This window comes from Anser brachyrhynchus (genome assembly GCF_964034855.1).
Source record: "Anser brachyrhynchus genome assembly, chromosome: 2".
NCBI classification, from domain to species: domain Eukaryota; kingdom Metazoa; phylum Chordata; class Aves; order Anseriformes; family Anatidae; genus Anser; species Anser brachyrhynchus.
Genome location: NC_137695.1, coordinates 96,091,967 through 96,115,062, shown reverse-complemented (window position 1 = coordinate 96,115,062; position 23,096 = coordinate 96,091,967). Strand labels below are relative to the sequence as shown.

The window sequence follows — 23,096 nt, the reverse complement described above, 5'->3', positions numbered from 1 at the left end:
GGTTTCAGTTGGACAGTGGTCAGAAATTATCAGGAGGAACTGACAATGAAATCACATCAGCCTTGTTTCAGAAGGAAACCAAAGGCTAGAAGCATCAGTGATTTTCTTTAATATCAGCAGTCTTTCTGGCAATTCAGATATTGGATCTTGAATGCCTATGGACTTCTGTGATAATATAACAAATCTCAGGGTAGGCTCTTTAATACTCCATGACATCAAGCTAGAGAAGTAAAGGAGTTTTCCTTTCTAACATGTGAAGCTGCCCCATGTTAATACAGGAGACTTCTTTTTTTTTTTTTTTTCCAGAAGTCCAGCCCACAAAGTGAGTAATACATCATGATTAGAGTACCTACAGTTTTCTCAGAAAATGTTCCAACATGAGACTCTGAATCCAAAACAAGGTTTCTGTGTTGTGAATGTCATTATGATCTAATCACTGGACCTGTAGCAGTTACCTGTCTAGAAGCCAGCAGTTATGACTAGATTACATTAAATATGTGGAGGGAGGATATTTCAAGGAAGAAGTAATATTTATACTGATTCTGGAAGAGGCTTATTCCAGAGTTGACAGAAAATATAAATGAAGCAGACTGTAAGAGAAAGTAAACATCACAATAAAGGAAAGAAAAATCCCCAAAATGGAGAAGTAGTTCAACAAATTGTGAGAGATGACCAGTTTGGTCAAAACCCTCATCCCATTTAAATGCTTATGTTAAGATGGCAATTGGGAAATAAAAAGTGACAGATGACAATGGAAAATAGGTGAAACAACAGTCTAAACAAATCAGGCACTTTTGACAGTATAAGAAATTCACATGGAAGGATAAACAGTTGATGAATAGCCTGAAACAGAAGAGAAAGACTGAATTATGAACAATCTCCTCCACTTTGGACAACCTGGATTCTATCAGGAATGTATTGGTGTATAAGATACATAACTGGTCATTTTCAGTATAGTGCAGATACTGCCAATAATTCTTCTTCACACTGCTTAAAATACTTCACACTGCCTCAAATGCTCATTGAAAGGGAACGGAGACAAGATGAATCCTGAAGAATTTGATACTTAAGTATTTCCCTGACAGCAAAGAAAATGCCCCATGTTACACCTCTGTACCTTTATGACCCATTGCCAGATACAGAGAATACTATTAGCACTTTATAAGCAAAATGCCAAAGATTCAAACCGATTGCATGCCACAGATGGGAGATCAAAGCCACAAGCAGCAGTTCCCAGCCTGTGTTCAGGCTGTCACTCGGCAAAGTAATGACTGCTGGCATACAGGAATGGCTCACAGGGAAGCTCTCAATTTTCCAGGTTTGAGAAGCTAAGGAATGGGTATATGTGCCTCTCCTTCTAAGAATGTGTGTTCAGAAACAGGTTGTGACACCTAGCATACCTCAGTGAAAGTCATTAAGGATGAAATAAGTATTCGCTGTCTAAAACAACTTGCTTTTTCCACAAATACAAAGAGCACCATTAAAAAATCATTACTTTTGTTACAGTAAGAGATAATTGAATCAGCCAGCAGCTGAAGGCAGCTGGTTGAGAACAAAATCTCCCATTCTGTTGCTGATCATAAGTAAACCAAAATTTGTCAAGATGGGAGAAGAAAAGTACCTTCTGTTTAGACACAGTATGAAAACAAGACAGAACAAGGCACCTTCAGACTGAGACTCTTAAGCTCTGATAGTCTCCCCTATTTCACACTGTTGCAGGACACCAGTGAACTCAATTTATCAGTGAAGCAAAAGTCACTGTACTTCACACAGTGAAGTAAAGACACTGTCTTTATCAACAGAACACAGTAAGGAGTGTAGAGACCACAGCTCTCTTGCAGAAAATTATCTCCCTTTCCTTCCTCTCATCACTATTATAGCATTGTTTGAGTGACAAAGGCAATGTAATAATTTCCAGCACATTTGTACTTTTTGCCTTTTATTTGATTTCTTGTTTTTGGAGACTTTTTACTGGAGACAACAGGGAAGAAGAGGCAGAAATGAAGAAAAAAAAAAAAAAGAAGAAAAAGAAAAAGAAAAAAAAAAGTCTCCCAAGTGGAAGAAAAACAGTTAGACAGAAACTTGGAATTCAGGGCTAAAAGGCTTCTAGAAGTTTTCCAGGCATTCAGCCTTGTATCAGATTTGCTAAGGTAAACATTCTGTTGTCCTTCTTTTCTTCCCTATTCTCCCCAGTACTCTCAGTATCCTGCATTTCTCTTGCAGGGAAGACAGTCATCACTTTGCACAGTCACAGGACACCTGCATAAATCAGATCAAATCAAATGTTTCTGCTAGGGTTAAGAGCTTTGTGTTCATGACCGCCTGCACCGGAGAAAAACAATGGAGTCAGACATCCAAATGCAAATCCTCTACTCAGCAGTACGATGTCACCTTAGGTTTTGTCTATATACACTGTTTTCCTTCTTCTAGATTGCAACACAAAATGACTTTAGCATGATCACAAATTTACATAACTAGTTATGGGAGTTTGCTCTGATTCTCTGAGGTGAATTTTCAAGCTTTAAGGGAGAGAGGACAGTCCTGTATTTTTTCAGGCTGAACATTATTTCTCCACTACCGAGAACTACAGATTTCTGTCTATTCCATCTATTCAAGTTACATATTTAATCAAAGATGTTCAAGACAGAGGATCCTGAGGAGTGGAAGGATTTATACTCCGTTATACATGATCTTATACATGATATTTTTGCTGATTTGCAGATACAAATATTGCTGTTTCTGTATGACACAACACTTCCACAAACTGTTTCCATTCTTGCCGTACCATCCACTAAGCTTCACCACACTCCCCAGCCACACTATCATTTGTGTTCTTTCGTCATTCAATCAATATATAAAAACCTGCCACAAAGTGGAATTATGCCATGTGAGGACTGATCTAGTGCCTGCAGGACACTGAGCCCAAGCAACAGAGAATCCCTTGATATACTGGTATCATTAATAACGTTTAGGATTTTGTCACAGTTGTAGTTGTTAAATACAGAGAAATAGAATCTGTCTGGTAGCAATGCTTCATATCGTTATATAAGTTAACACATATATTGACAAACTCAGCCATTTAAAAGCAACTAGAAGCTTTCTAATTGTGTTCACTTATTGACTGAGCAACTGCATTAAAAAAAAAAAAGAAAAAAGATTTTCAGACTCTAGCAGGCAGGACGTGAGCATAAAATAAAAGGATTTAGCACAATGAAATCCCATTCCTTAAAACAAGCTACATCATCTGGAAGTTCCATGTGACAAATTCCAAAATAACAGGGCTCCAGCCACACATTTCATTATAGCCCATGTACTAGGCCATTTCTAAAAGAGTAGTAAATAATAGTTTCAAGCTTTCCCTTCCTTTCCCAGCTCTCCCCAGAGATATTCTATTATTTTGTTTCCATAGTAGAACTGATGTTTTTCACATCAGGAAAAAAAAAATCCTGAAGCATAAAAAAAGTCTGATATGACAAGCACTGCAAACACAGTTAACAAGCTACTTTAATTATCCTCCTAAGAATTTCCCATTTGTACTCTGATCATCATCTTCTTCACAAACTTAATTATGCTTCATTTGTTCATTCTGCACTCTGCTCAGTGAGTATTCCAGGTGGAAAAGAGGGATCTGTTTGTAAGTGAAACCTCAGGTGATTACTATATATTATTATTTTATCACTCTGCTATACTATATACACATATATATTAATAAAGCAAGATAGAAATTATATCTTCGGGCAATACAAATATTGAGTAGGACGCCGAGATTTTTCCACAGCTGAAAAACAAAACCTGCTGCCTGCATTGCCTGAACAGCCATCAGTCTCAAGATCGTTACTGGGCAGATGACTGAAGAAATGAAGAAAATCATACTGCTATCATCCGCATTTTAAAGATTAATATTAATAAATTCTGATTCCTCAGCAGAAGAAACCTTTCCACAAACTTGACCTTTAAGAAAGTCAGAAAGAACAGCTGGGAATAAATGTGCTCTGTGAGTCAAATACTGAAACTCTTGCACAGTTACTACTTACAGTTTATGTACTCCTAACACTTTTAAAGTCAATAGGAATTATTGCATTATGATTGAGTAGAGACTGAGTAAAGACCCCAGTGTACCATAGTTTAAGGACTGACAAGTTGTTTCCTCTACCTTGTTTAGGGCTGAGATTTGCTCACCTAGCATACTGAACTTTTAGGTTGCTTTTTGAGATACATCAAATTAATTTTATTTAATTAATCTACTGAGATGCACAACTGTTGTCCTACGCTCACATATTTTGAGCACAATGCCATGCCTTGGAATCTAGTACCATATAAAAGAGACTGTCCTTATTTACATGTAACTGCACTGACCTTCAGAATGGTGGTATACTAATTACACAAAATGTTAAGCTTAAAAAGCATCAAACGCTAAGGTTCTAAATTTAAAAAGATATATGTACAAAATATTCAGCATTTGAATATAATTCATGTCTTACCTGAACCAAATTCCATCCCTTTAGAGATTCAGCAATGATAGAAGTAACTGTTGCACATACGCCACCAAAAACCATCAGATGATTAGGTCCATATTTTATTGCATCATAGAAGGCTTTGAGTCCTTTTGCATTGTCACACTGGCGAAAAGAAAAAAAAAAAAGAGAAAGAGAAAATATTCACCATCACAAATAATTTAATGAACTAAGAAATAAACAACTGGATAGGGAGAAATTTGAGGGGTTGCACTGTATAAATTGTACAACATATAATATCTTACGGCCCAGACATGAATAACTCGAGCACTCTGCCTTGGACCCCTAACACGCTACAGTAAAACAGGAAACTCCCTCCTTACACCATTAAAACCCCTTATGTCTTCCTTCCAAAGCACAGCTGGGATATCTGAATTTTGATACTATCTTTTGACAAAGAATAAAAAAAAAAAAATCAACAAAATATGACTGACTGAAAACTTACTCTGCATTCAGAGTTACCATTTCCCAAAGCAAAATTTGGAATGTAACACTAGATGTCAGCAGAACTTTCATAGCTGAAGGAAAGTTTGACATTACCCATTGTGTCTCTTTGTAAAGCAAGTTCTGTCTCTAAAAAGGCTCCTAAGAAACTTCTCCTTAAAGTCCATGCTCAGCACTCTGTGCAAAATATATATATATACACGTGCATATGTGTGTGTGTGTGTATATATACATATATATACTAGAGAGCCTGTCATTTAGAAGGACAACACAAAGCTTCCAAAAAATATCAAAAGAATATTCTAGGAGTATTCCTAGAATATACTAGGAATTAATTTGTCTGCTCTAATAGCTTGCCCTGCTTTGAACAGAAGACTGGACTAAATGACCTTCTGAGGACCCATTCAACATGACTTGTTCTGGGATTTTCTGATAATTAGTTTGGTAATTATCCAATTGCATTAATAATTACACAATTTATTTTTTTCAATTTTAAAGATCTATACCATAAATTGTGACCAGGACTGACAATAGAAATAAAAAGTAATAGTCAGTATTGCAAAATATTTGAACATCAGTCATTGTCTGGAGTAGTATTGATCATTCATAATAATTTATGTAGTCCCATCTTAATTCCTGAGCTTGCAGCACAGTGTTAATAAAACATGCACCTGAAGTTCAGAATTTGATTCCAAACTGTACTGGAAGTCAGCCTGCCAAAAGGCTCTAATGGTAGCTACCACTTCTCCAGTAGCAGCCACTTCTTTATCTCCCATTTTGAAACAATATCCTCTGCCCTTTTTTCCCTCCTCTACAAATTCTTCCTCATAATCTTTACATGAACTATTGTACACCAACCTCCTGTTTCATTGTAACTATTCAATAAAACAGTTCATTTACTATCAGCGTCCAAGTAGTAATTGTTTTGCGTTCTGTTGAAAGAATAAAGATTTTGCCTAAGAAGTTTTCAAGCTTATATTAATCTTCTTACAGAATTAATATGCTAAAAAAAAATATTCTATTTGCATGCTACTTGCAAGAATAGAATTATTCCTCTTACTTATTCAGAAGGATACAGATTATTGTTGAAGAGTTTAAAATTGCATAATATAGAACAACTTTTTCTTTCTTATTACAAGAAAAAAAAAATCAGTATGGCAGAGGCTCCCTTGTCAGTTTGATGGATCGTTGGCAAGATCATAATGTGTAGGAATCAAGACTGTGATCAGGCAGAGTCCTCCATCCTTACTCCTCCACCCCCTACTTAAAGATCAGGTTTTTATTCCAAGTGCAGCTAAATATTCTACTATTTCTTTACTTCTATAAGCAACCAAGGACTCTAGACATTTAAATATAATATATAGAAACAGAACTTAAGTGACATTCAGCCATGTCTTTGCCCTCATCCACCCCACCACTTCAACCTGCAGCAAAAGAGATTATTGACTTGATTTTCATACCAACTTAAAACCAGAGAATATAATCATATTTTTTTTCATTATGTCATATGTTTTCAGTGTTTCACTGAATAACGGTTTAAAAAGAATACATATATGAAATAAGAAGGATGTTGATAGTAAAATAGCAGTTGGAAGCTGTAGCCAATGAAGTGGGTATACATATAAGAAGTTATGGAGAAATAAAATTCTGTGTTTTAAATGATAAAGATGTACAATCTGTTATTTGAAGTATACTTCATACTAAAATTTACCTTCACATTACAAAACTTTTATACATCGTTTAAGAACTATTTGCCTACAATTTTTTTTCTCACTGTAGTAAAGTCACTATATGCAGTTGTAAGGATCACAGTGGGTAAATTTTCCAGGAAGTTCAGAATTGCTATTATAATCAAGGTTCCTCTTTCTTATTTATTTAATCTCTGCATGTTTATAAAGACACTTTCATGAAAACAACACTCTTCCATTCACTCATCATTTCTCTTTGGAAGACATGCTGAAAGCTTTATTTGTCTCTCCTAAAGTGTAAAGGTTTGCACTGCAGAGATATATTACTGATCAGTCCAAAGTATGTGTGGGGTTTTATTGAATGAGATTCAGTTACAAGCCTACCGTGTTGTCTTTTAAGCCACCACAATTAATTAGAAGAGTCAGTCTGCTCCTTGAACAAAACTGTCAAAATGGCCCAAAATATTTCCCAGAAATGAAGAAAAAGGATTTAATATGTGGATGGACAGAAAGCTAGACAGAAACAAAAGGAAAAACGATAGAGATGGAAGAAAGCAGACTTTCACGTTTGTTTAAGGTCACATTTCACAACATATACTGTATATAACATTCTTTCCTGCAAGCAACAGAGCAGTCCGTCACAAGCATTAAAAAATAAGCATTCAGATAAAGATAACAGATCTACTGAGCCAGAGAGACAAGCAGTTACAAAAGGTTTCTTCCTGCCTTTAGTATGGGAAATTCATCTTAGTGAGTTCCTAAAGCCCTTTTATAACATCACTTTTTCAGAGATCCTAGAAGACCCTATTGCCGCTCATCATCATCTATTGCCAAACCCTAATATATCCCTAAATGTGGGCAAGGTTGTTGAAGGACAAAAAGATCAAGCACCACAGAAGTACCCACCCTATAACGAAATGAGTTCTTGAGTTGTTCTCACCAAGTGACGGTAAATAAGTCCATGAGCAATGCTACACAGCAATCTAATTACAATACAACAAAAGCTTGCATAAGAACTAAAATCCTTAGAAAAAAGCAGAGGCTACAGAGTAGGCCACATGTAGATGACAAGAAACTGACTTGGTTATTAATTGGAGCATGACTAACAGCAATGAAGGGGAAAGAATCCCTCATAAAAAGTCAAACAATTAAACAATTAAAAATACTACTCAAAGAAGCCAACGTGGCTTTTGCTAGATAGTTTTGCTCTTTTACTTAAACTGTCATTAACATCTCTATTTTGCTGAGCTGAACTGCAGCCAGCTCACTTTTGACTCACATATAAAAAGAGACAGATATGCCGTGTGGTTGATCTTGACTGCATGTTGAGACACTGAGGATTCCTGCAATGCATTTTGTCAGAGAAATCTAGTACCATAATTATAACTTCAAATACATGTGATTTAGTGCATGATACAATTTTCTTTGGAGGAAGGGGCTGAGAGCTACTCATCCCAAACATATCGATTGTTGTGCTTAGCCTCAGTCAGGAGTCAGTAATAATCCATGTACAAATAGCAAACAAACCTTTTAATGGATAATTACATTAAATGCATCTCTTAACACACTGGCTTGGTAGAGATCGTATGGACAAGTCACACCAGGAATTCACCAAGCAGAAATGTGTGAGGAGTTCTACTTCTCATTGAGACAAAGACTTATTAATATCACAGATGATGCCTCTCAAAGTCATAGTTTCCATTTCAAAGGAAGCAGGACTACTTATTTTAATTATGAAAAATAGCCAGATGAACTGCTGCATAGGAGAGGAGTTGAATGAGTTTAGGGATTGAAGTGCTGACCTTTCTGAACCCTCTTTGAAGGAGAGGCTGGCAAATAAAGACTATCATCATCTATCAAGAAAGGAATCAGGACAAACAGGGAGAAAGTACTGCCTGAAGGGTAACAGATGCACACGGATAAGAAACCTCTCTGGAGAGGACAGCACAGCAGCTGAAAACACAAGTGAGACCTTCTAGTTTACCCAAACTGTAGCAGGTCATCCTTCCTCTCCGCTGCACAGGGCCTTATGAAGAGCACAACACTGAAATCAGAAGAAGCTGAACCAACCTCTGAGGGTTGCTGGCTGTCAGGAGGGCTGTCTGGCAGATAGTGAGATGCCTGGATGTACTCTCAAACCCCCAGGGCCACAGGAGTGACACAGAGTTAATCCTCAATGCAGAGAATGAGAATTTGCGTGGAATTGATACCTGAAGTTTGCTGACTCCTATGGCATTGACAGGTCTGAGTAATTACAGGACTAGCAAGAGAGCTGGTACCTGTAATTTGATGGATCTAGTTAAACCTGCAGTTTTACAAATAGCAATGAGAACTGTTATGAATTGATGCACTGTTCAGATGCATAATTATATTTAGATTTCTAGCTAGTGGATAGCTATGCCCAGCTGTTTCTCAGTTAGCTACATTCTGGCACAACTCTAGTTGTCTGAGCAAAATGAAACCCAAGGAACTGTTTTGGTATCTACTGAGATGCTGAACACTTAGGTTAGATATCCATTATGGTGAGAAGGAATAACCCACAGCTGTCATCTGCGTATTGAAATATCAAACTTTTTCAAGCAATATGAGAGCTTTCAGCAGCACTTTGTGCTAATATCATCAGAGAAAGAAGGAAATGCTCATAAATACCTGATAAGACCTCCTTGAACAGAGAGAACAGAGTTACAAAGCAGTTTTCCTACACTTCACAAAGTCTTGCTCAGAAACTAACTCTACATTAGACTATCAGTGTGGAAGGAGCTAAGGAATGAGAACAACAAAATGGTTTTCATTTGGTTTTCTTTCAATTTTAAGGTCATTAAGCAATACTGACAATTCAGTGAAGAACATATGGAAACTGATCTGAGCTATACCAAAGATCAATCAGACTAACATTCTGTGCCTGGACTTATGGACAGGGCATACTTTTCCTAAGGTATCCTCATGGTTTTCAGGTATCTACAACTTTGGAACTTTCAGAGTCAGAAGTTCTGTTTTTGCATTTAATCACTCTAGCTGGATTTTCCTTCCATAAATTTGTTCAATGGCTCTTGAAACCACCACTTTGATATCAACAACATCCTGTGACAATGTAATTAACCACCAAAGGAAAAACAGCTTCCTTTTATTTATTCTAAATTTCTTCATGCCATGATAAGTAGGAGTGAAACATCTTGCCATCAGGTGTTATGAATATTTGAAGTTCACAAATACATGAAAAGAAATTGGATTAGTTCACAGGTTAAAAAAAAAAAAAGTAAAAAACTTCTTATATAGAGTCAATGATTTTCTTAGAAAACTCTTGAATCACAAACCATTGGTGGCTAGTACATTATTCTGGGAATGTACAATTAAATGCTTGCCCTGTCCTTACATGCTCTGCTGATCATCTTTTCCAGTACAATGGAGAATACCAATACCACTTCTTGGACTGATCGCCATTCAGTGGTCTAATAGCCATTCACGTGTTCTGTATTTGAAACAAAAATACCACCCCCCAACTACACCAGACTTCTCTACCTCAAAACTGTAGCCAATTCATCCCAAACTGCAGGCTTTTCTATATATGATTTCTCTATCACCTTTTAATTTTAACTACTAGCAGTTAGATTTCATTTTGGTATAGAAGAAGTGGCTACAGCAGAGGAGGACTTAATTCAATGAAATATTTCCCACTGAATTAACCCTCTCAGCTTGACACCTTTTTGTTAGCCACACTTTGGGACTTTCCCTAGCACCTTCTTTATCTGACCCTGCCTGCTATACAGGGACTAATTTTCAGTGTCACCACTAAGCTACTGGTGTTTAGCATCCCATTTCACATCTTGTATTCCACCTCTGGTACTGCCTGTCTCTTCGTAAATCACTGATTTCACAGCAATGGTGACAACTAACTCTTCTGTTGCCAATTTTTCTAGGGACCGTCTAAACACCTTGTGATGGTTTGGCTTCTTGCTCAATATTATTTCCTTTTTCTTAGTTCACTTCTATTTGAGAGCTGAGTCCATCCAGCAAGACAAAAACTTCCCATCTGTCCTTATACAAGGAGTATATGCATTTTCTCTTTTTTCCCTGTTTATCTTTTTTTTATTATTATTATTTTTAATATGGCTTATATTTTCTCTCTTTTTAGTAGTTCCTCTAGTATATAACATTTACACTGGATGAACCCAATTTAAGTACTCCCATATAAAATGGAGTTGAAGTGTAAAAATCCTGTGTAACCAAAGCTGACTCTGCCTAAGTTTCCACCATGGTTAAGCACGCAGTAAGAGCAGAGATCAAGTTGGCTTCCTCTTTTCACACAAAATTTGTGTTCAGCTTGGAAGTTGAAGTCTCTCCTCAAAGAAAGTTGAAGCCTCCCCTTGATCTGTAACTGTTGCACAGACAGCAGTTCAGAAGATGTTCAAGAAACATTTTGCATGATATGAAGATCATGTCCTTTCAATAAAGTGACTGTGTATTGGGTTTACATGACAGAGTTTTAGTAGCAGGGGGCTCCACGAGTACCCTCTGTGAGAAGAGACCAGGAGCTGCTCCAGGTTGCACAAGGGCAGATGCAGCCAGCTCCAAAAGGAATCCACAGCCAGCCAAAGCTGAGCCAATGAGTGACGTTGGTTGTAAGAGCTTATTTAAGAACAGGTGAAAAATGCTGGGCAGACAGAAACAGTCAACAGATTGCAGGATATCTATCACTCCTTCACCTTGTTCATCTTGTAGGACCCCTTCATGCTCTTAAGGCAACGTCATCAACAACAACAGTAAGGAGAAACAGCCGATGACAGTTCCTTCTTCAGCTGCTCAAGCAGCGTTAGTAAACAAAAATGGTTCACTGAACCCAAGGAATTCAGTTTCAACCTTCACTCTGCTTCTCCTCTCCATGTATAATTTTACACAGGGCCCACTGTATTCTTTTCTCTGGCTGTAACACTGATCAAATGCAGTTGTTCTAAGGCTGTGCCATGACAAAATTTGTAATTCAGGTAACACTGGCCAGGACTTCTCATCCTGAATCTCTCATTAACATCTCATTCTGAATTGCTAATGGCAAGCTAACACTTGGGCCAAAGCCTTAGAGAGATCCTATTGTGCAATATGCACAATTAGTCAGATCCCTCAGTATAACTTATTGAGTTCTCCTGGATTATTCTGCAGCTGGGCCCATCATCTAACAAGAATCAAATTGGTGTTGATTCAAATATTCCTGGGACAGAAGGGTTTTTATAAAATCCACACTTTATTTGATCATAGATAACATACAGTCCATTCTATTTAACTCATTCACTTCTGCATCAATTAAATAATTTTACAAAACACAGTTTTACAGATGTGTAGCAGCATGTAGACATCTGTTTTCACATATATATAGCGTGAATACATAAAAAGCAAACCTAATTCTTAGTATTGTCTTGTTTTCTGACATACCAGTGCTAAAGCACTTATCAGATATTTTGGTATAGTTCGGTATATAGATATAAACATATAGATATATAGACAAATATCTTGCTCATTTTTGCTTCTTCTTCCTTCCTATGTAATCTATACTGCTGTTCCTATGTTTTATGGAAATTAGTGGAATTATGGAAAAGCATGTAAGCCTGGAGGAACAGTGTAGGAAAAAACAAGATATAGAGGGATGTTTAAAAAACAAATAACATATCCTGTTAAAAAACAAATAACATATCCTGTTGTTGAGAATATTGTGGCTCAATTTTCTCCAGCTTTTCTAATTTTTACCAAAGAAGTTCAATATTACAATGATTTCTAACAAAACAGAAAATTAATTTTAATTATTCATCAAGACGAAAATGTCTCAGTTCTTTATTTGCAGCATGAGGCTTTTAAAATTCCCCTAGGAAATCAGTTGTGTTTTGGCATTTAAGTAACCTCAAAAGGTGCTAATTGTTTCAAACACTTGAACCCCAAGATCATTATCACTTAAATTTATTGATGCAAGCTACTTACTGTTTTGTTGCCTCATATTTTTGAGACAAAGACTTATGCAGTAGTAGATTTGCCAGTTGTAGATCGAGTACAAAATGAAGTGCTAAGGAAGATAATTTTGGCAAGCTCAACACACAGTCACTAATATCAACTGTTCAATTTGGTACTCATCTTGCTTGATGCTTTCTTGTTTCTTTTCCTTTCCCCATAATTCACTGTCATTTATTTTTACACATAGAAATTTATACACTTACAGAAATTTATTTTTACACTTATAGAAATAACCTATATTTTCATAGACCATTCCAGATCTAGTCACAATCTGTTGGAATATTTCGGTTAGATTTCCTTTCATTCCATTACTGGTGTCATCCTAGAATACAAGAAAAAAGGTCACAGAAGTAAAAAGGTGTGTGTGATAACATTTAAATATATAGAGGTTTTTTCCACAGCTAATGTATGTATGAGCACTGTAAAAAATACTACTCAGCATGAACAATCAAAGACAACAAATAAAAACAATACAGAAGTACTTCATTCTATGTTTAGTAAAATCAATTTTCTGAAAATGCCTTAAAGTTTAATTTTACCAACATTTTTCTTTCCTTATGCCTACTGCCAACAAAGTAATGTTCCTTTCTGCATAGTTCTGTGAACATTGTAAGTGCTACCTGAATGTCACTAAACTCAATAAGATATTTACTAGGGATTAAATCATGCCTTGATGACTTCACACATATTATACATTGCACATTTGGATACATCCATGTTCTTTATATATACCTTTTAAAAAAGTATTAATACTCAATTTAAATAGGAGAATTATTTTTGTCAGGTTATTTTGGAGGAAAAATTACTTAATGCACGGAAGGTCATCATCCTCTGAACTGTTGATACTCATCTCTTTAGTATACTGAAAATTGATGTGTACTGGCAAAACTCCTTTTAATTGCAGCTATGCTCTTTGCAGCAAGTACAAAGAAACAGAATATGAAAGAATATAGAAAGAGGAAGTCCAAATTTATAAATAACAATCAGGAAGCTCTTGTAGATGGAAGAAAATGGAAATGTACTAATGCAAAACACTGGAAGTAACAACAACATACATCACAGTATGTCTGACATCCCACTCTTCAGTAATAAGCTACAACCAAAACTGCAGCTGAAGTGCAATGATATTTTGCAAAATCTCTTGGCTCTCAGCAATCAGCAAGAATCAGTTGTGAGGGAAGTTTGTTATATGTATTTTTCCTATCCCACAACCTACTCCCTCCTGAAAGATGCTCCAATTTCATCAAAAAATAAAAAATAAAAAAAAATACAAAAACCTCCCTCTTGATAATTTTATGACATGAAATTAAAATAAAACTTTATTCTGAGTGTGCAAAGATGAGATAAAAGAGATACAGATGACTACAAGGGCCTTCAGAATTGTTCTTAGAGCTTCGGAAAGTTGGTTACCTAGGAAATGTGAGAAGATCTCTTCAAATACCACAAGAATATCTGTGACATTCTATATTTGAATTCCAATAAAAGTCCAGAAAGCATCAGGTATTTTTGAAAAATAATATCAAACTTTTTCTTTAGAGGGGAACCTTGTTTATGAAGAGCGTTACATGGCACAAAGTAGATAACTCCCAGCATGGCTTTTTCTGATGCCATATTGTTTGTTTGGTTTTTTCCTCCAGTAAGGATTTTGAAAACAGAGACATAGGGCAGGAAAAACCATATAACTGACAAAGTAAGAGTTTAAAAAGGGCTTAATGAATTAAGAATGGCAAAAATGTATTTCTTGGCCCAGAGGTCAAGAAAATCTGGTATGATATTCTTCATCACTTCTATGTTTTTTAATTAAAATCACTTAGTGATGTAAAATAGCTGAACTTTGTCTACAGTGAATAAAACTCTACTAAGCTAATTTATTTAAGGAGGAATAATGTATGATCATTTGGATAAGCTATCACTTCATTTAGCCCATAAAAGTCAAATGAAATTCATGATATGCCTTAATTTGGATTAAATGGTAATATAGCACCAGACTACAATAACTCCCCATTTTACAGAAGTCATAGACTTTTTAAACAATGGGTTAGAAATGGTATCCAGACCCATGGTCAGACAGGGACAACCTGCAGCAAATGGATCTCTAGTATCAGAGAGACTAAATGTGCTCTTGGTTCAAAACTACTGTGACAAATACCACCATTGTGCTATATTGGTGTATTGTCCATTTCCCCCCCGCCCACACATACTTCCAGAGTGCAGAATGGGGCAGGAAAGCAGATAGCAATAGACTTTCCAAAGGGAACCAGCAGATTAACACAAACCTGAGGTGTCATGGACTTGGCTGCAACAAACAAGCAACCCTAGAAGGGCAGGGAGATATATAGAATTCCAACTTTATGGGCACTATGGACAGGGTTATTGCAGGTGTGTTATTAGCCTTTTATTTAATAACTTGTGCAATGTTTTTGAGATTTCCCTACTCAGAGACTCACCTTGACCTAGTTTGGTTTTATACTCCAGGAAATTAATTAGTAGAAATTAGGAACTACCTCAAAAACACGGAACAGTGGACCTGTCTTACTTGAGATCCTGTTGCATTCACAAATGGACACCAAATTTCTCTGGCTTTAAAGCTATGCAAGCAAGATATTGCCTCTGTGCAACCTGGTTAACAAAGAGCTATTCCTCTGCAAGATCAAAACAAGCTAGCAGACTGCCAAATAAATCCCTAACACTCACATTTTACAGCATGATATGTGATTTCTGCAAGTAGAATTACCAATACTTTTCCCCTTTGGAGTACCTAAGGAGAATCTTAATTAAGCTTGCCAAGAGCACAGCATTACTCACCTTGATGTATCAACTGTTGGGGGTTCCCACCTTATGCTCCATTAAAAATAGTACATGTGGACCAGAAGTGAAATATAGCTGGGCTGTATGCAGGTGAAATACCCACAGAGGACATAGATTAAACCTGCATTTGTCCCCAAATCAACCAAATACATTTAGTGCAAGTCCGGAAAGTGTAAACAACCTATACTAGAAGCTAAGACCTGCAAGCTTGGCCAGCTCAGCTTTATAAGGTCAGCCTAAGTCTCCTCATTAGTTAACTAGTTTGGTTAGCTAGTTAAATATGTTATATGATTGTGACACATCCACAACAAACTGATTTGTTCTCATGGCCTGCTTGCCATGCAGGATGAACTCTAAGAGCTGTAAACCCCAAAAGAGACTATTTTGTCTCTATGTGTACTATTCTTTATAATAAAATCCCAGACTCCCTCTGGTCTGAATACTGATTTAGTAGATCCTACTGATTTTTTTAAACCCAGCTCTATGGAAAATTTCATTGACACCCATCACAAAGTAGTTCCAAATGACCAAATCCTGTCATTTGTCCAATTACCTTCAGACTGTGGTTACGTTTGGCACCTCACAGATTGCTGCTATTAGTTTGGCACATAATGCTCTGTTAGGCACTGCTACACTTGAGGCAAATGCATGATTAGCATTTGTGGCTATGTTAGTTGACTTTTTTCACTAGTCTAAACTCTACTAAAAGTGGCTCAGCTAAACTCTGCAAAGCTTTAAATTGCCAAACTTTTCTAAATTTTTGTAGTGGAAAATTGTCAGACCAGTTCAGTACCTGGATAGACAAACAGATCAGTTTATCCATCTATCAAATCTCTATGATTTTGCCAGACTCTCTCAGTCCTAACTTTCCAAGAGATTAAAAAAAAATCATCCAAATAACAAGCTACTTGAGGACAGCCTGCTTTCTGTTACACTATGTATTCTAACAGAGCTAAATTGCTTTAAGATTGCACGGGGAACTGAGCAGATTCTTGACATCTCTTTGCCAAGTACGTACTGACTGTCACCCAGAATCCTAACAGGTTGAAATGGTATCAAATGCTAATAGGATGATTTTAATCATTTTGTCAAGTGCAGCTGACACCACATTGTCAAGTATAAAAAAAAAAAAAAAAAAGGTACTTTATAAAGCTCTAGATCAATTTTATTTCTTACTATGGCATCTTAAAAGGAAGAGAAAAAGTGTGAATGAATCAATTTTTTCTTGGTATTTTTTTAGGCAACAAACTGAAAGTGATATATTAAATTGACAATGACTGTGCCCAAGGTAACCTATCTTAAAATGAACCAGTGCTCTGAATAACTTAATAGCTTTCAAGTGCCTTGCTTAAATATGATACTCCAAGCGCTCCAAGGCAGATAAGAGGTTACTGTCATTACATCTCCTTACAAAGAGGCCATGCAATAAAAGAGACTTAAACAGGTTTTCTGTTCATTACATGAAACTCCATGCTACTTGTCTATAAATGTGTGAGAAGTTTATGTAAGTGGTTTCCACTTTGGACAAAGTGAGTTTGACTAGTTGCAGCTGATATCGATAGTTGTTCAAATATGTCAGCTGACCTCACAGGCAGGCAGATAAGAAGAGTTTGTATCATCCTTTCTATTTCGGCATATCACAGGTATGAATGCATGTGTGTGTTGGTGCATGCATGCAGGGGTAGTAGGACAACAGCATTGCTGGTTGCCACAGATCTTCCTGCTGCACTACTTTGACTGCTATGCTTTTAAGGTGAAAGAAAACGCAGCAATTAAAAGGAGATGCTTTTTCCAACACCTCATACCTGAGCTTCAAGAACATGACAGTTTGCTGGCAGACTTCTACATATTCAATTTTTAAAAAGAAACCCACAAGCGAACCAAAAAGCCCACCCCACTGATACCTCCAGCAAATGGTGCTCGAAGCACAACTTGCTGAGTTATGAAGAAAGTGCTGATAAATAGAATCATAGAATCAAAGAATCATTAAGGCTGGAAAAGACCTCCAAGATCATCTGGTCCAACCATCACCCCTACTACCAATGTCACCCACTAAACTGTAACCCTAAGCACCAGGTCCAACTTTTCCTTGAACACCCCCCAATGACAGTGACGCCACCACCTCCCGGGCAACCCGTTCCAATGCCTGACTGCTCTTTCTGAGAAGACATGTCTCCTCATTTCCAATCTGAACCTCCCCTGGTGCAACTTAAGGCCATTCCCTCCAGTCCTATCATTAATAACATCACAGGTGCTGGTTTATGAGAACATGAAACAGCCCCTTCCTCATTCACAGTGGAGATTGTATTCCCTGACAACAGCAAAGCCAGTAAAACACACAGGGACCGATTCTCCCACTGCCTGCTACTTATACTGCTAGATGCAAACCAAAGGGAGACAGAGCAAGTACAGGCTTCCAGTGTGCTCAAAATTTACTTTCAGCTACTATACGAGTTAGAAGATAGGAGACTCACACCCACACTGAACAAGAAAAGAGACAGGCAAAGATATGTATTAATCATAAAATGCACAATATTAACATGGATTTGGGTGGCATATGGTGCGTTAGCATGCAAACATGTGCCTGAGTTGGGTGGGGGGGGAAGTGTCATATGTCACCCCTAACCACACAAGCTTATTCACTCTTTTAAGCTCAGCTTACCAGAATTTTTTCAACAGATATCAGTTAGAAGTAGATATGACAAAACAACTACACCTCCAGATTTCAGAACTTCTCATGCTTTAAATTCACTGTGATAACAAAACTCTATTGAGGCAAGGAAAAATAGAAAGATTTGTCCACTGCTTTCTTCATGGTGTTGTAATCACTTCTGTGAATGTACTTTAGTTCATAAATTATGCACAACGTGTCTCCCATCATAAACATTAGAAATAAATAAGAACAAAATTTATAAATAATGAGATCACACCAGAAAAATGAGACTACAAGAGTTATTTATGGTATTACTCTACTCCTCTGACAAACTACTTCAAAAGTTTGTATTTTAACGTTCAATAAACTTACAAAAGGCTTTTCAGTACTTAAGATTTGGTACACAGAATACCAATAATTTACTTTTTCGTACTTCTTCTCTATATCACAATATATGGAAAACAGAGGCGAGCTTACAGCTAACAAAGTGCTAATTCTTCTTTTGACTATCTCCTGACTATTTAAAAAAGACTCTTAGGAGTCTTTTTGGTCTTAAGAGTCTTTTAAGAGTTGGTGGTTTTTGCTTTTTGTTTTAAACTTGTTTGTGCATTATATCCATCAGATGTATTATGAGCAACTTCATGCTAGCCACCTCCCCAAGCCTCACTGAGTAGAAGTAATTTGCATTCTAATGCAATTCTTTATCACTTTGAATTTTTTCACATCTTGAAATGTCATTTAACAGTCTGCTTTGGTCATTTCAAAAAACACTTAGCAGCATTATTTCCTGTATTTTCCCATCTTCAGTAAATGTTTGATAAGTCCTTGATTACAAATTTTTAGCGTCCAACAAATTGGATACTATGATTTAACAAAAGCATACAAAAACAATGTAAGAAAACCTTATCAAAGACCAAAGTACATTAATTTGATGTGAAATATAAGTTCAGTATAGAGACAATCCTATTTGCTAGAAATCACATTTTATAAGGTATCTGTGTTAAAAGTAATACACAGCTTGAGCTGGATTGTGCGAAAGAATGCAGTTGGCACTGATTTCTATTTAGAAATAATAAAACAGAAGTGATATTGGCAGAGCTTTATTCTGTTATAAATAATTTAATTGCCTGCCATTTGCAAATAAGCCCCATTTTAAGACCTCAAAGAGTTTCTGTAAGCACTCATTAATACTACTCACTCTGGGACTTCAAACTTTAAGAAAATATTTTTGATTGAGTAATGTTTTCAAAAAGATATTTCTTCTGCCTAATGAAAAATGGTAATTTTAGGTGGGATGATTTTGTTTCCTTTTAATATAAAATATAAAATCAGGGATCAAGGACCTGAGAAGAAGATAATCTTTCTTTGATTTGCGTGTCTAGAAAGAGTAAAGTTTCTTCTAACAAAAAAAAAAAAATCAGGACATCTTCAGCAGAAAAGCATACCTTGGTTCTGGAGGTTAAACAACTTCTGAGAGGCAAGCCTGAATTACCTCAAGCTGAGAAGAGACACAAACATCAGCTCAAAATATCAGTTAATGCTCTAAACACAAAGGTCAAAGTCAGTTAACCCTCCTCTTATGCAGAGTCCAACCCCTGCCAGTGGATGCTTGTCAGATTAACTCTTTTTTAGATTTGAATCTAAATGCAGTAATTCCTTGATGCCATTGATCCCTGAGGGAAAAAAAAATAGTTTTGTGATATACAAACATAAAATTCTATTTTGATGTAATTGATTAATACCCTCAGAAGCTAGCAAAGTATAGAATATGAGCTTGGAATTCAGTAAGTTATGGGAATGACTCAAGAACTCGATACATTCAAAAAGGCAAAAACTGAATGAACTAAAGGAAACATCAAGGCAATCCTATAAAATGTGGAGCCAAGTGAAAAAGGACAGAGGCCAAAACTGCAGGCTGCCAGATCTCTGAAAGACACAGCTCTCTCCTTCAGGGAAGCTGTTGGAACAGCAAACTGAAGTGCTCTGCTCGTAACTCATTCACCTGAGCTCAGCCAAGTCAAATTGTTATGTTGATATACAGGAGAGCTGGGCTGCCATTCAGCTCACCTTAACAAGCTGAAGGTGTTCGTTGTTGACAGGATCCTCACGAATATCGTCAAGGCAAATCCAAAGATTTGCACGCAGGAATAAATAGCCCCACACAACGGTACAGGGTAGGAACCAACTGGCTAAGTAGCACACTTGGAGAAAAAAAAAGTGGGAAGGAAAGTGGTGAATTGGAAGTTTAGGGTGAGTCAGCAGTGTTCCTATGCCACAGTGAGGAGTAACTGCAGACTGGTCTCTGCTAGCAAAAGCATAGCCACTGTTTTGAGGAAAGTCACTGTTACCTTCTGGTCATTGTTGATAAAGCTACATTTCAAGTTCTGTGTTCAGTCTTGAACCTTCAGGTACAAAATAATTACTGCTGAACAGGAGAGAATCCAAGAAGTGCCACTGAGAAGGTCACGGGGCGCACAAGGAACAGCTGAGGGAGCTGGGCCTCCTGTTGCCTCAGGAAAAGAGAGCTAATGTGGCCTCTAGGGGCTGTCTTCCAGTGCCTAAATCCCAGGAGGGGGAATGCGGATGGAGCCAGATTCTTCTTGTAGGTGACCAATGAAAGAACAACAGGACACAGTGCTGCTGCAGCAATAAAAATTCTGGTCAGACTGAAGAAGAAAAAGGGCACACTGAGTGATCAAGCACTGGAACAGGTTATCCAGAGAGCCTGGGGAACACAGATCCATGGAGATTTTCAACAGGTCAAGGTCCTGAGCAACCTAGTGTATCTCCAGGATTGGCGCTACTTTGAGTAGAATGTTGGACCGGATGACCCCCAGAGGTCCCATTCATTCAAAATTATATTTAAGTAGCCACAAGAACTGAAACAAAGAAAACAAGGCAAAAATCATCTTCACAACACCATGTCCAGTCACTGCAGTATCCAATGCAGCACTAATTCTAGCTAATCCAGCAGTAACTTCAGCATGGATGCAACAAAATCTGCACAATTTTGAGCAGCACCCATGAGATCTGAAAAAATAGCATTTTTATCCTATTATTTTTGTGATGAAGCTGTGCAGCTCACAACTGCAAAGGTTCTAGGCTAAAGAGTTGTATCACATCTTTCTGCCACCGGGAAGAATCAATCTTAATTGGGAAAGCTGAAGACAACTTCGGTTAGCATTTATTTAAGACAGCAATAAAAATACATATGAAATGCTTCTTTCAAATGGCATTGTTAACTTTCACATAACAACTCTGATCTCTGGCTCTCATGAGATTTTGTTTGAAATCTTGTTTTTTGTTTTGATTTTTTAAATTGCATTTCTATCATGATTTTCTCTCTGCTAGCATAAAGAGCATTGTTTACGAATTGTTATGGATAGTTGGGCAATTGGTATCATCTGTCGTTTTCTTTGTACTAACATCAGACTGTTTTACTGCAATTTTTCTAACTAGAAAAATTTCAATTTGTCTAGTTAAAAACTTTTTCTCTATTTTCAATATTATTTAGTTGAGCAAGTGATGGCCATATTTCTTCATTTTTATGCACTTGTCTCATGCTCATCCAGCAGCTCCAAAGAGGTAAGGAAAAATACAATATGACAATAATTAGTCCAAAACATGGGATGTGCCACCTCTTGCTGAGGTCCCAGGATAATTCCTTACAAGTCAGTTTGCAAAAGCTCAGTAGAAAATAATTACAGTCATTTTCCTTGCAATCATTTAAATGAAATATTGAAATACTATAATCTTTTAAGGTATTTATAACAATGTAATTACAACATCCCCTAGAAAGCACCAGATTGTCTAAGCTACATTCCTAGAAAGAAGGCATCTGCTTATCTTGGTAAACAGAGCAGAAAAGCGGGATCTGCTTGAGATTATACATTCTTAATATCCATTCATTGCTTTTCTCAGGACCAATCCTTGAACTGGGAGCAGCCACAGAAGTTGCCAACATATGCTACTCTCTGGGAACCAAATCCCTGCTCCCAGTCAAGTCATTTCTCAACCATAAGTGCACAGTAGAGTTGCTGTAGGTTATATGACATACAGAAACCTGCAGCTACAAGAGAACAAGACTTAAATGCAATTCATATGTTTTGGCATCAGGATCTTGTCTTTCAGGTGAGAACGTGGAAATATAGATGCAGGAGGTGGGAAAATAGAATTGGGTAGATTTAGTTTGGGTAGGAAAAGGGGTGGAAACAGGGAGATGGCGAAGACAGAAAAGGTAAAAGGACCTGAAACAGTCCTGACAGACAGGAATGGAACCTAGTGAGTCTGTGCTAAAATACCCTTCATCTAAATATTGATTGTGACTGCTTGTCCTTTAAGACAACTCTCATTTGAATGACATCCTTTAAGTAATAAAATGAAAAATAATTTTGTACTTCTACCATCTGATCAAAAGAGGCAGGGGAATAGCAGATGGCAGTTCTGTGCACATGGATGTACTGTTATGTAGAGTTCCCATTTCTTCCCTCAGTATTCCATAGCCCTTGCACCACTTCTGTCCTGAGACATCCTAATTATTTTAACTCCAATCCCTCTTTTTCACACTCTGTTGAAAATCTGTCCCCATTCATGCCTTCTGCATTCTCTTACCCCAGGGCCAAGGTTACTTACAGAACGCAATTAAAAATAAATGTAATCATAATCCTTTCTTCTAGAGAGTTAGAGAAATAAGTATCTGCCGTAGCCATATTTCACAGGTCCACTAATACTTGATCCTGAGCTCTGACCTGTGTCTAACCCAACACTTCTCCCACAACATCAGTACTTCTGTCCTGCAGTCCCACTGACTACTGGCATCTGTCTTCACTGGGTACAACCTGAGATGTCCACATAAATGAGATGGAGGAGTAAGGGACATGTAAAAGAAAGAGAAAAAAAGGATATATTAAGATGTAAATTATATTAAAATTTATACTAATTTAAATACAAGGAATACACTTAGCCCAAAAAAGATTCTTAAAGTACAACAGGCTG

At 37.0% G+C, this 23,096-nt stretch overlaps 1 protein-coding gene across 6 annotated transcripts in view; it reads right to left on the bottom strand.

Moving 5' to 3' along the window:
- Positions 1 to 23,096, bottom strand: part of GABBR2 (gamma-aminobutyric acid type B receptor subunit 2) — a 477,830-nt gene that overhangs the window by 364,567 nt on the left and 90,167 nt on the right. For all 6 annotated transcript variants that reach the window (XM_080580419.1, XM_080580424.1, XM_080580420.1 and 3 more), the window contains one exon: positions 4,482 to 4,619. In XM_080580419.1, coding sequence (XP_080436545.1) covers positions 4,482 to 4,619 — 138 coding nt within the window. The remainder of the gene's footprint in view (positions 1 to 4,481; positions 4,620 to 23,096) is intronic.